General features: G+C 43.6%; 1 protein-coding gene across 1 annotated transcript; it reads right to left on the reverse strand.

The window, feature by feature from the left end:
* Nucleotides 1–4,030: 4,030 nt before the first annotated feature.
* LOC310791532 (uncharacterized protein) lies at nucleotides 4,031–11,645 on the reverse strand. The gene is made up of 11 exons (XM_083653206.1): nucleotides 11,507–11,645; nucleotides 9,204–9,252; nucleotides 8,986–9,055; nucleotides 8,677–8,847; nucleotides 8,022–8,129; nucleotides 7,601–7,801; nucleotides 7,264–7,473; nucleotides 5,418–5,543; nucleotides 5,136–5,300; nucleotides 4,299–4,382; nucleotides 4,031–4,182 (listed from the first exon to the last, which is right to left on the reverse strand). Exons 1-11 carry the CDS (start codon nucleotides 11,574–11,576, stop codon nucleotides 4,156–4,158), a joined length of 1,281 nt encoding a protein of 426 aa, XP_083509332.1. The 5' UTR covers nucleotides 11,577–11,645; the 3' UTR covers nucleotides 4,031–4,155.
* Between the last annotated feature and the right edge of the window lie 1,709 nt (nucleotides 11,646–13,354).

Below are 13,354 nucleotides of genomic sequence, written 5' to 3' on the forward strand. Positions count from 1 at the left end.
TAATCTGTTTCAGTTAGGAGATTCCATTGCACTACTAGAGGACGAGGTTAATATTAAATATAGATGTATAATATTGATCTTGATTATTCATATTTGACATCTGTACTGAAATTATGCAGTAGCCAACAGTGAGAGGTGGAGAGCAGGCCTGACTTTGGCTCCTTGTTTTGTGCTTCCATCTTGTGGTTTCTGTGGGAACTACAACATGAGCTAAAACATTTTTTACATTATTTTTACATTACCTGCCCATAATTCTTCTATGTAGAATTGTGTTGAATATTGTAAAGTAATTAAACTGTGCAAAGTTTTTATTTTCCAAAATGAATGAGCCCTAATGCATCTTAACTTAGTGTGTTCCATTCTGATCCTACTAATCATGCACTCCTCTTCCCTACTTCCCCCCCAGTGACCGACCCTCTCCGACTTATTGCTGGATCTGATACGAATGCCTTCCTTTGGTCTCCATCCCAGAACCTCTCTCTCTCTATATATATATATATATATACTCTCTCTCTCTATATATATATATACTGTATATATATACGGTATATATATAATATATATTTATATATATATATGCCTTATATATGCCTTATATATGCCTTATATATATGCCTTATGCCTTACTTATATAGAGGCCATTATATTATATAGAAGCCTAACATGCTTTTTCTCTGATCAGATTGCAATCAGATTGTGTTTTATCACTTGAAATGCCAGGTGTAAACACCCCCAAAACGCATTGAAGAAGGATTGCAATCTGATCAGCCAAACCACCTCCGGAGGTGGTCAGGGATGCATTGTGTACACATTGAACACAAGTGTAAATGCAATGTGTCCTCTCAATCTATATACACCAACTTTATGCGGATTGAGAGGACAACCATTAAAATGCATGTTAACGCCAGGTGTAAATGGAATCAGGCTGAAGTGATAAAATACAATCTGATTGCAATCTGATGGCAGAAACCACATGTTAACGCCAGGTGTAAATGGCCTCATTGTTGTTGCCACCTCTAATTGATTTGCTTGTAACCCATCTTTGTCTAGATCAGGGCCGTAGATATAGACAGACAGTGCGGTTGCACTGGGGCCCGTGAGGTAGGGGGACCATAGAGATTTGACGGTAACAATAATGTGCTCTTTATCTGCTGGCTGGGGTATTTTATTGTGTTTTTGATTTGGGCCAGCTTAGGGGACATTGCAAAAACTCACTTCATATGACTGTCATTTCTTAGAAATTATGATCTCATTTGAGCTATATTGACTAATATTTATATTGACAGTTTCAACTTAACATAAACATTTTAAATGTCCCACAGCTTACTCCATGTTGCAGTGTTTGCTAGTACAATAACTGACATGATATAAGCGAGGTTCCAAACTTTTATAGCGACACAATTCTGTGAAAACGGTCTATAACATTCCCATAAGGACCCATTAGTTCAGTTTACTGTTCTTAGTGACCTCATTGTATTTTTTCAGTCATAGGAGTAAAAAAAAAAACAAAAAAAAACAAGGAAAATTGAAGGCAAAAAGTTAAGATTCAAATAACTTTATTAGTTCCAGAGGGATTAAGAGGGAACTGCATGAAACCACAATAACAAACAGATCTTTCTGCAGAGTCTGACCTTTACAGAGTGAAAATCCTTCTTTAATATGAATCTGGTGCAGACAGACAAACAGACCTTCTGCACCACCTCTCACATGGATTTGGAGGAATTATATACATATATACATTCTATATATACTAGGCATCTCGTGCGCCCAATTACTAGGCTCGCCCGCTGCGCGGCCTCGCCTGCCCTGCAGCTCGCATACACAGCTCAGCTGCTATGCGGCATCGCCAACAGCTCGGCTGCTGCATGGCATCACCTGCTCTATTGGCATGTGCAGCGAACAATTGCTCAGGGGCCGTTGCCTCTCCCTTTTATAAAGAAAACATCACAATTGCTCGAGTGACTGATGATTTCACAATGCCTATGACATCATCAGTGATGTGATAAGCTGATAATGATATCCACGATGACATCATCGTGATGGGACAAAAATAGAAGCAAACAGACAAAGCCCACTTGCTCCCTTTTATACTGTATGATGATATATAAACTTTTCCCGGCTGGATTCTTTGCATTATATATAAACTTTTCCTGGCTGCGTTGTATAGAAATGCGTATAGTTACGCTGTTTTGAACCAAATCGGAATAGAACATCAGATGAAACTGTAATTATGGTCAATAGTTTCACCTGCTATACAAACACTGAACAATGCAGAACGTAGTTTCAAGAACACAAACAGAATGAACAGCACAGTTAAAAGTTGACTTAATGTATGTTCCACCATGGAACCACATTGTATTCAGACAGATCTCCTCAGAGCCAGAAAAAAAAGAGTCAGACAAAAGTGTCAAGGCAACAGAACAGTTAGCAGTTCAATCTGCTTCCTCTGCTTTACTAACTAAACACATTTGAATATCAATTTCCTGTTGTTATTTTTCCCTTTTCTGCCTGTTTATAGTTTCCCAACTGTACTCAGCTGTTCACTCAGAAACAGGCTGACTGTGAGCCTAGCTACATCTAACTACCGTCATCAACAATCAACCACAGACCACAATTATATTAGTGTATATAAAACAAAAACTGAGTAATTAAGGGCTTTCTCCCTATGTGTCTTTTACCACAGACAGCAAAAATGGTTACTCTCCATTGTGGCTCTTTGTGTGATTCTTCACGTCTTTTACAACCAACACTTTTTTACCACAGACTGAGCAATTAACTGGTTTCTCGCCTGTGTGGACTCTCATGTGTGGCTTCAAATGTGATTTGTGACTAAATCTTTTACCACAGATTGCACAATTAACTGGTTTATCACCTGTGTGGACTGTCATGTGTCTCAGCAGATTGCTCCTGTAGTCAAATCTTTTATGACAAACTGAGCAACTAAAGCCTTTCTTCACCTGTGACTAAACCCGACTGAGGTTCAAGAGTTTCCGTCATAAATCATCAGTGTCTTCAGTCTCAGGTTCAGAAGAGTCTGAAGTCTTGCACTTTTTTCCGGCACTAGTTGGTTGTAAATGGATCTAACTTCATGGCTGGTTCTGATACTCCACAATCCTCTCCATCATCTTCTGTCTTCATCTGGTCAGTTGAGCTGCTACTGGCTAGAGTCTCTGCCTCTCTGTTCTCCTCAATTTGGCTTTGATGAAGCTGTGAGGACTGAGGCTTCTCTTAATCATCTTCAATATTCACAGTCAGTGACAGGAGTGAATGTGAACTGGGAGATATCAGCCTCCTCTGGCCCTTGAAGCTGATCTCTCTCCTGACTGGTCCAGAGGTCCTCCTTTTCCTCTTTAATGTGTGGGAGCTCTGGGTCCTCCCGAAGCTGCTCTCCCTCCTCGGTCCTTATCTTTAATGTGTGGGGGCTCTGGCTCCTCCCGAAGCTGCTCTCCCTCCTCTGTCCTTATCTTTAATGTGTGGGGGCTCTGGCTCCTCCTGAAGCTGCTCTCCCTCCTCGGTCCTTATCTTTAATGTGTGGGGGCTCTGGCTCCTCCTGAAGCTGCTCTCCCTCCTCGGTCCTTATCTTTAATGTGTGGGGGCTCTGGCTCCTCCTGAAGCTGCTCTCCCTCCTCGGTCCTTATCTTTAATGTGTGGGGGCTCTGGCTCCTCCTGAAGCTGCTCTCCCTCCTCGGTCCTTATCTTCAATGTGTGGGGGCTCTGGCTCCTCCTGAAGCTGCTCTCCCTCCTCGTCCTTATCTTTAATGTGTGGGGGCTCTGGCTCCTCCTGAAGCTGCTCTCCCTCCTCGGTCCTTATCTTTAATGTGTGGGGGCTCTGGCTCCTCCTGAAGCTGCTCTCCCTTCTCGGTCCTTATCTTTAATGTGTGGGGGCTCTGGCTCCTCCTGAAGCTGCTCTCCCTCCTCGGTCCTTATCTTTAATGTGTGGGGGCTCTGGCTCCTCCTGAAGCTGCTCTCCCTCCTCGGTCCTTATCTTTAATGTGTGGGGGCTCTGGCTCCTCCTGAAGCTGCTCTCCCTCCTCAGTCCTTATCTTCAATGTGTGGGGGCTCTGGCTCCTCCTGAAGCTGCTCTCCCTCCTCGGTCCTTATCTTTAATGTGTGGGGGCTCTGGCTCCTCCTGAAGCTGCTCTCCCTCCTCTGTCCTTATGCGAAGAGCTCCCTTTTTGCAACCTGAGAGAACCACAAATAGTGCAATCGTGAGAGGCATTATATGCAGGGCTGTTTTCAAGACAATGTACTGTGTGTGTGTGTGTGTGTGTGTGTGTGCGTACGTGCAAGAGACTCACTCGACTCAAGACGGGGTGAGGTTGAGAGCTGGAAGGTCTTCTTGAAGTGAGGGGGCGGGGGGAACAGCTGGTCTTCACCTTCTTCTGTCAGATTGAGACAGGGAGACAAAATTACCAACATTATAGCAAGCATCTAAAATACAAGAGATAAAACGGCATCTCTGATCAAATTGCTCCTTCTAATTGTGTATATTCTATATTAGGCATGTGTGATTGCATGCATTTAGTGTTCACACAGTGTGTGTGCAAGTCTCTAACTAAGCACAGACTCCACGGGGTAGCTGTCCCTTGTATTTCTATATTAACCCATTGATACCTGATGCAGCATTTGTGTGTGTATCCCTTTAAGACCGCGAATGGCGTGACGCGGTTCGCGGTCTTAAAGGGATACACACACAAATGAGGGATATACACGCAAATGCTGCATCAGGCATCAATGGGTTAAATCTTTTCAATTAATGTTTTTTTATTTCCTGATTTTCCCCGCAATTGTACTTTGCCAATTCCCCCTGCTGCCCTGGTCGCTGCCCCACCCTCTCTGCCGATCTGGGGAGAGCCGTAGACACGCACACGCGCTTCCTCCGATACATGTGTGGTCGCCAGCCGATTCTTTTCACCCGACAGCGGGGAGCTTCACCGGCAGGACCTAGCACGTGGGACGATCGCGCTATTTCCACCAGTTCCCTTCTGCCCCCCGAACAGGCGCCCTGACCGACCAGAGGAGGCGCTAGCGTGTATATCTTGTATTTCTATGATTAAATCTCTCAGTGAGTGTGAAACAATGAATGGTTAATGGCTCAGAGTGTGTCCCTCAAACATGTGCGTGCTGCTGGTCACCTTGTGAGCGCTCCCTGGCAGGCCTGGTGTCTTGGCCGTGCTGCTGGTGACTCTGGCAGACTTCCTGGCTGCTTCAGCTGCCACCTGAGCACTGTGCCTTTTGCTCAGGCCTTTCTTGGGGGTGCTCGAAGAGAAGGGACGAGCAAAACAGCTGAAGACCCTTTTCTGTCAGATTGAGACAGGGAGACAAATTGCCAACATTATAGCAACCAGCACTATTTAGTGCAAAATGTAAGAAATATTCATCATTCCCAACAACAATAATACAAAAAGCAAACCAACCTTGGGTTGAGTCCGACTGTCGTGCAGCTGCTCAGGCATCATGGACGCAGAGAGGACTGCCCCGGACGAGCTGCCAGGAGGGTCGAGCTCGTCTTTGTAGTCAAAGACTTGAGGGAAGAGGCAAGACTGGAGGAAGATACAGACAGGGATTTAGTGAGATTGGTGGGCGAGGAATGAAGGGGACAGAGTGTGTGTCTTGACTAGGGTTGCACGGTATACCGGTACTACAACAGTACCGCGATACCCTGACGTTAAAAAGGATACTATACCACGTTAATTTAGTACCGGTACTTTTAAAAATGACATGAGTTGCGTTGCATCCATGTGCCACCGTCTGTTTCTCCACCGGAGTCTGTGTGCTGCAGCTTTGCTCTGTCTGTTTCAACTCCCTGTGGGCGTGCCAAGTCCGCCCTCCCCTGTCTCACTGACACTCCACTCTCCACTCCTCTGTTCAGCCGATCGGGTGGACATGCAGTGTTGCCAACTTGGCGACTTTGTCGATATATTTAGCTACTTTTCAGACCCACGTGGCGACTTTATTTCTCAAAGGCAACTAGCGACAAATCTGGCGACTTTTTCTGACCATGGGAAGCAACGTTAATGTGTTGAATCTCTACGGATTTTGCCTGCTGGCTTTTCTCCCTCTCTCTCTCTCTCGTTCGCTCTGCCTGTCTGACACACACAGCGCTTCGCCTTCACTGCAGCCTCTATCCTACCTGAGAGCAGCAGGATAGGGTTTGCTTGTCATTTCTAACAGCGTATGTTGAATCTGGCCCACACGGGCGGAGTCAGCACTTAATATTACAACCATACAGTCAGATTACAACGGCTATGCCGAAGCATGCACGGACATCAAAGCTGTCCGTCTGTAAAACGATGTTTACACAGGCAAAAGGGAGACAACACGTCCACTTGACTTGCCAAAGCATCTCTCCAACAGACGATCCGACTAGTACAAAGTGTCACAGTTTAGCGAATGTGATAACGTCAAGTCAAGCGAGTGTGATTTATTTTGTGACAAGCAAACGTTTTTCAGTTCGTTTGACGAGGCAATTAAAGGCAATGCGCCTAACCTCTGCCAAGGGGGTAGGCTATATGACGGTGTTTAAGAGTGATATGAGGTTGCAAACTGTATAACGTTAACTGTCAAATAACTCACATACACTAAGTATAAGGAACATCAGATTACTGCATATTACCATGTAAAAGCTTTAATAACACTGAGAATTATTTATTTATTTAGAATAATCCATGATTAATGTTATACTAATTGTCAAAAACTCACCTAGCCTACATGTATGAACAAACAAGAAAACACTTGACACCACATAGGCTACCACATACATTTTATTGTGGAAATAAATAAAGATACATGAGATTAACTGTAAATCTGGCACTTAATGATGAAGCTCAAACTCAGATTACACTAAAGTAGACTGAACAGACATTATTCTATTCTGCGCTCTACTGAACACATTTCCTCATTTTCTATTGAGTCAAATGAGATGCCAGCAGAATCAGTTGAGGCAGCCTTCCCCAGCTATCTTTGAACACCACATAAAGTATGATGAAGACTCAAAACATGAATTTTAACTCCCATGTTCTTCTGTCGTCCATTATTACACGACTTTTCCTGTTGTTTTAGCTTTTTGCCGTGGTATCGTTTAAGTATCGAGTATCGCAATATTTAGGCAGGTATCGGTATCGAAGTCATAATTTTGGTATCGTGACAACCCTAGTCTTGACACACAATCTATCTTGTTTTACTTCAAAATCAACTCTTTAAGTTGGAGATATGCACAAGTGTGTGTTGTGTTCAGTGGAGACTGTGTGAGATCTCACTCACCTCTGCCTCGTAGTACTCGTCCATCAACAGGTCCTCTTTAAGCAGGAACGACACCTCCGCCTTCAGATAGTGAGAGATGCCGTCCGTCTGGAGCTCCTTCAGGTCAGTGAGTTCCTGGTGATAGGCCAGCTGTTGATCTTTGGCCTTCAGGGAGCTTACTAGACCTTTCAGCTGCTTCTTCAAATCAAGGACCTGATTTTCCATGACGTTCTGTTTAGACAATTCGTGGAAAGAGGATTGTGCATTCAACATTTAAGTTAACAGATACGCACAAGAGAGAAATGTAAAACTTCAAAGTGTGTTGTGTTCATTGGTGACTGTGTGAGATCACACTCACCTCTGCCTCCTGGTAGCCTTGCTGTGCTTCAATCAGCTCCTGCTCTTTAGCAGAGAGGCTTTCCTTCATGAGCTTCATGGAGCTTGATGCAGTGTTCAGCACCTGCTCTTTAGCAGAGATGCTCTCCTTCATGAGCTTCATGGAGCTTGATGCAGTGTTCAGCTGATTCTTCAGATCTATTGCTTCCGTCTCAATCACTTCCTGTTTTAGACAGTTTGTGGAAAGAGGAATTGTGCAGTGGTTAAAAATTAGATTTGCGTAAAGGGAAAATCCACCTCAAATCATATACTTCTTAAATTATATATATTTAATATGAACATCCAACATTGTAACAGTATATATGTCAAAATAATAAAAAATAATCACAAATGATGCATCAGGTCATAATGGACTAAATGTAGCTGTGAGGCTTTAATCTGACCTTGCTGGCTGTAGCTTCACGGAGTTTACACTCTAGGCTGCTCCACGCTTCCTCAGCAAATTTTTGGATATCTATCAGCATCAGAAGCTTAGATCTGGAGAAGGCCAGCTGTGAAGACACAAGACACACATCAAAAGGAAGCATTAATTACGTACTTCAAAATAAATACTCTGGTGTAATTATGTTAATTCTAAACAAATGTACCCCCAACCACCATTCAACAATTAAGTTAGGCTGGCTTTACACTGTGAAACTTCAAATAAGTTAGGCTGGCTTTACACTGTGAAACTTTTAGGCAACTACGGTAGTTGCAGGTTGCAAATAGCATGAAACATAATTTTCATGCAAATGCGAGCATGCATCAGTGCATTAATAGCATAGCCTACTTATCAGCATTTTGATTGGCTGTTGCATAAAACTAGTTTCACAAACTTGAGAATTTTGCAACTGTTGCAGCAGAGTTTCAGACAAGTTTCAAGTGCGTTGCTGAGGGCTTTAGACCATGCAAATCATTTGCAACTTAGTTTCACCTCAGTTTCAACCAACTAAAGTTGCGTGAAGGTTTCAGCGTGTAAAGCCAGCCTTAGAGATCTGCACAAGAGAGAAATTGAAAAGTATGTTGTGTTCAGTGGGTAGTGTGTGAGATCACACTCACCTGTGACTTGTAGTACTTTTCAGTCTCCTGCTCATTTTGAATCAAGCGGGCTTTGTCGGCTGTTGCTTGGCTGATTTGAGCCTGAAGGCAGCAGATAGTTCTGCTCCACTCCATCTGAGAAGATTCCAGAGTGTATTTCAGCCTGGTAACCTCAGCCTTGGAGATGGCCAGCTGTGAAGACAAGACGCAAATAAAAAGGAAACATTAATAGTGAAAATGTGGGATTGCTCGTCTGGTGTAATCCAAGTCTCCGGAAGCCCCAAGATGCCAAGTTGACTAGAAAGGATTTACATCCTGTTTTTAGATTACCTGGGAAGAGAGATCTCCATTCCATGCTATCAGTTGATCCACTCTAGCCTCATGAAGACTTGCGTCTAACCTGAAAGAGAGAAGACCCAAATGAGAAATAGTTTTTTGTCATACAACCAGCACTCATATGGGGGAGGATGGGGGCAGGAGTTGTGAACCTGTCCAATATCTAAAGGGGGTGGGGCTTCTTTAAGTGTTTTCAGTTCTTAGGTGCTTACCGCTTTTTGGGCGACTCAGGAAGCAGAACCATACGCTTAGAATTAGATCCTGTAAAGAAAGAAAGAAAGAGTCCATTAATATACTGTACAACAACAGTGTTTCTCTCACCGACTATCAAGGAAAGCAGATTGCCCCACAGCTGTCAACCAATCAGGGTGGGAGGCAGCTCAGCCCTGTAGGCACTGCCTCTCCCTCCTGAGCGGCCCACACCAACACTGCCCCGCGAGGAGCCAGGACCTGCTTCACACAGCCTCTCCAGGGTATATGAGGGAATCCTGAAGTTAAATTCAATAGCTTTTGAGACCTTTTTTAATACTTTTTCCAGACCTCAACAACGCCACTGGTCACATCAGCAATAGAGGTGTAAATCACAAGTTTCATCACAATACAATATTATATTGATTATTTGGACAACAATACGAGATTTGCTGATATCACAAAGTCTGCCACGATACGATTTCGATTCAATTCAGGGGTCTGCGATCGATATGGGACAATATATGCTCATTTAACACCATCAGCACAATAGCTACCAAATTGTATACCTCTCCAATGGCAATCAAAACTTGTTCATACTTTTTAAGGGCCTTAATTTCCCCTAAATTGATTGATCAACTTTTAATACTTTTCAAGACCCCGCGGATACCCTGCACGTCTCTAAAAGGTTCTGGCTCTGACTCACCTCTGCTATTCTATCTGTCCAAACTCACTCCCCTCAGCCATTCGAGTCGCACACCTGACGCCCTGGCCAACAGGGAGGCCGCCTCCTGCGTGTTGCTAGCTACTAAGCTCCTTTACGTCATCATACAGCCATGCAAAGAAGATGTATTCCCTGTAGCATCATGCACAATGCTATCTGCTGGGGAGCCCTGTGCATTTACAGCCAATCAAGTCAGCTATGCAAGGCCCAAAGCCTTTGTTTTGGTTTTGGCTACAGACTCATATCTAATGCCATGATCAAGAGTGTCTGTGCCATATCCTAACAAATGACAAGCAATTTAGATCACACCAGCCATTTCAACAAGAATAAAAAATATAAACACTAGCATATTACTATACTAATGAGAATATATAGTAAATACTAAAAAGGGCTATCACCACCCACAACAACAACAACAACAACAACAGTAGGGACGTCAGGCTCAGCTACACAACAGCACTGCTGTTGAGCTGGCAGGGCTTGGTGTCTTGTTTATAATAATGACACTTTAACAGAATCTGTTGCACTGTCATTCTCCATAACAGCCACAATATGGAGAAATAATCACTTTTTGGCTATCACCTTTAGCTAACGTTAATCACTTGGTTGCAGTTAATTATGACTTTTTGGCAGAACATATGACGTTGTAATCAGTGGATTGACGATACTGTAACAGGCAGCTCATAACTATAGCAGTATGGACCACACCGACCGGACACATTAGTTCTGAGGTGGCTGAAGTTCGGTAAAGTTGTAAATATATTGACAGATTCGCACTTCCTGGATCAATATCTCATAAACGAAGCGTTTGTACCGCACACACGACGCCTCTTTCCCATCTTAGTAAGGTAGACAACGAGCTACAACCTCATTTTCACGTAAACGAGCAATCCTCCAGTCCGAGAAGTGCGAATCTGTATATTTCCAACTTGACCGAACTGCTGCAATAGCTAACGTCAGATCACCCTATCACGGTGTGTCCGTTAAGTTTATTTCTCCTCACAAACAGACAGTGCTCCAGGCAGCTTTTTCCATGCAAAAACGCTTTGTGAACAGCCCCATACACAGCAGATTACCCCTGCTCTTCCATTACCATATTCTCATAGGGATATGGCTAATGCCAAATTAACTGCTTTCACCGAACCTGGGTTCCACTGTTCCACACGGACGTTAATTCTGGTTTCTAACGCTAGTCAACTTGTGAGTAGATAATCACAACAGTCTTAAAGGCACTGCAAACATCCATCTGTTAAGTTAGCTTACCAAAATGCTGTAAATTAAAACAAACTGTTAGCATGATAGGAGAGCCTAACGTTAGCTAATGGGCGTGTACATTGCCCTGCAAAGATAAACCCCGGCGGCCATTAAAACATGTTTAACATTTTTTTTTTTACCAACCCCTATAACCAAGTTGTTTACTTGCCTAACGTTAACCATTACCGTAACCACCGACCTTCAAGATGTAACGTTAATTCATGTTAGTTAGAACCCACTCAACCCAGCAAGCACATTAGCTAATGTGCTAACTGACGTTAGCTTGTTTTTGGCTAGCAGAGACGGTAGCACCAAACTCCATCGATTTTCATCATCAGAATGCCTCACCTGTCTCCAAACCTCGATTAGGAAGAAGCTGGATTCCTGCTAAACGCAGGCGGTAGGCACTCGGGTGCATGTTGGCTGGCTGTTAGCTAGTCTTCTGGCTGTTAGCTAGTCGTCTCTTCAAACGGACGCGTTGACTTCCAATGCTCGGTACGACAGTCAAGAGAGTGTGGCTCTACTGTAACTGGCAAGGACTGGCGAGAGACTGACGTCAGTGTCAGCAAACAGAATATTTAAAGCTCCCCGCTCTAGCCAGGTCGACCAATCAGGTCAATTACATAAACACCGTCGTCAACGCGTCCACACCATTGGTCCCTTCTACTACCGGAAGGTCACTTCTTCTTCTTCTGTTTGTTTTTACGGCGGTTGGCATCCAACATGTTGCATTACCGCCTCCTTCTGGACAAATCCATCCAATGTTCCCCCTAATCCATTAGTCTTGTTATCAGTCCAGCTCCTCTAAAAAAAACGGACAACTAGTTTCTTCCCCTCCACTACTCCCACACATCCCATTATACCCTTCACACCGCGTTATTAAAATCTAGGTTTGGTTTTAACCATGATTCCTGTATGCAAAGCAGGTCTGGTTTCACGTCCCTGCATGCAACGGTCACGGAGCGGGGGGGGGGGGGGGGGGGGGGGTGTTTGGGATTCATGACAGATTTTTCCTTGGGGATTCGGATCCTGTCATCCTCATGTCAAATCACTGCTCATGTCTTGCTGGCACTGCAGTGTGTAACCACACAGCTGCTTTGCTGTTTCAAACTGGTGATGTAATTGATTGGCATTTTATGTTTGAAATGTGCTATATAAAGTTTATTATTATTACTACTCAGAGGTGAATGTGCAGGTTGTGCCCCCTGTCTGTCCACACCTGCACTGAGACAGAGCAGGAATGGCACAAGCTCAGAACAGCAGTAGGTGAGACACAATTCATAGGCCTAATATTCCTGATATTCAAGTATAAACAATTGGACAGCTGTATTGGAGGCATGATCAATACCAGAGTCCAACTTTTAAAGTGTCAGGAACCTTATAATAATGTATTATTGAATGCCATTTTGTTCTGCTCTCATTGTTTTGACATAGGATTATAGGCAGTGGTATGCCCAGCCTAGGGGTAACCAGAGACATAACATAAAAAAGGCGACTCCCCCCTTTCCCCTCTCCCAAGGATGACCAGGCCACCATAGGTTGCAGTCCAACAACAGTTGTTTTTAATGTAATGTGATGTGCACAACCCAAAACAATAACCAAAATCTATTTATGAGTTAAGCTTAGGCTACCTGTCAAATAAAAACAACCCCAAAGAAACAACCGGTATCTTACCTAACTTAACTAATACAAAACACAGGAGAAAAATAACTCAGGAAACGAAGGCTTCACACCCCTACATGGCTGTCATGAGGACTGCAATAGTTAATAATAATTAATAATAAAGATAAAGTAGTTACATTTTACAAATACAAGTAGCCTAAATATGAAAGCCCACAGTAAATGTGTAAATAAGCCACACCACATTGTAAACAAAGGCTTTCAAACATTTACACCTTTTTAAATATGACCTGTATCCAAGTTATCTGGATAATGGTCGCATTTAAAAACCAGGTGTAAATGGGGTGAAAGAGATCTCTCAATGTGAGCCAGACTACCTCCAGATGTGGTCAGGCAGATCTGATCACATCCTGATCACGGTGCGTTTACACCTATGGTTTTACACCTTGCATTAACATGTTTTTCTCCTTAGCTTTCCTGCCTGGTTTTTTGACTCTGGAGGAGTACAGGTCCTGGATGGAGGGCAGTTTGGCACCAATGACTTGTTTTCTGCAGTCCTGACCATCTGTTGCAGTC

This window comes from Poromitra crassiceps (genome assembly GCF_964638095.1).
Source record: "Poromitra crassiceps genome assembly, chromosome: 2".
Classification (NCBI taxonomy): domain Eukaryota; kingdom Metazoa; phylum Chordata; class Actinopteri; order Beryciformes; family Melamphaidae; genus Poromitra; species Poromitra crassiceps.

Bases quoted from the DNA above. Each gene is read 5' to 3' on its own strand.
- LOC310791532 (XM_083653206.1), bottom strand. From the start codon at position 11,576: ATGCACCCGAGTGCCTACCGCCTGCGTTTAGCAGGAATCCAGCTTCTT. The intron at 7,802-8,021 runs GTCAGATTAAAG...TGTCTAAAACAG, and splicing joins GTGAAGCTACAGCCAGCAAG to GAAGTGATTGAGACGGAAGC. The intron at 5,544-7,263 runs GTGAGTGAGATC...ATCTTCCTCCAG, and splicing joins ACGAGTACTACGAGGCAGAG to TCTTGCCTCTTCCCTCAAGT.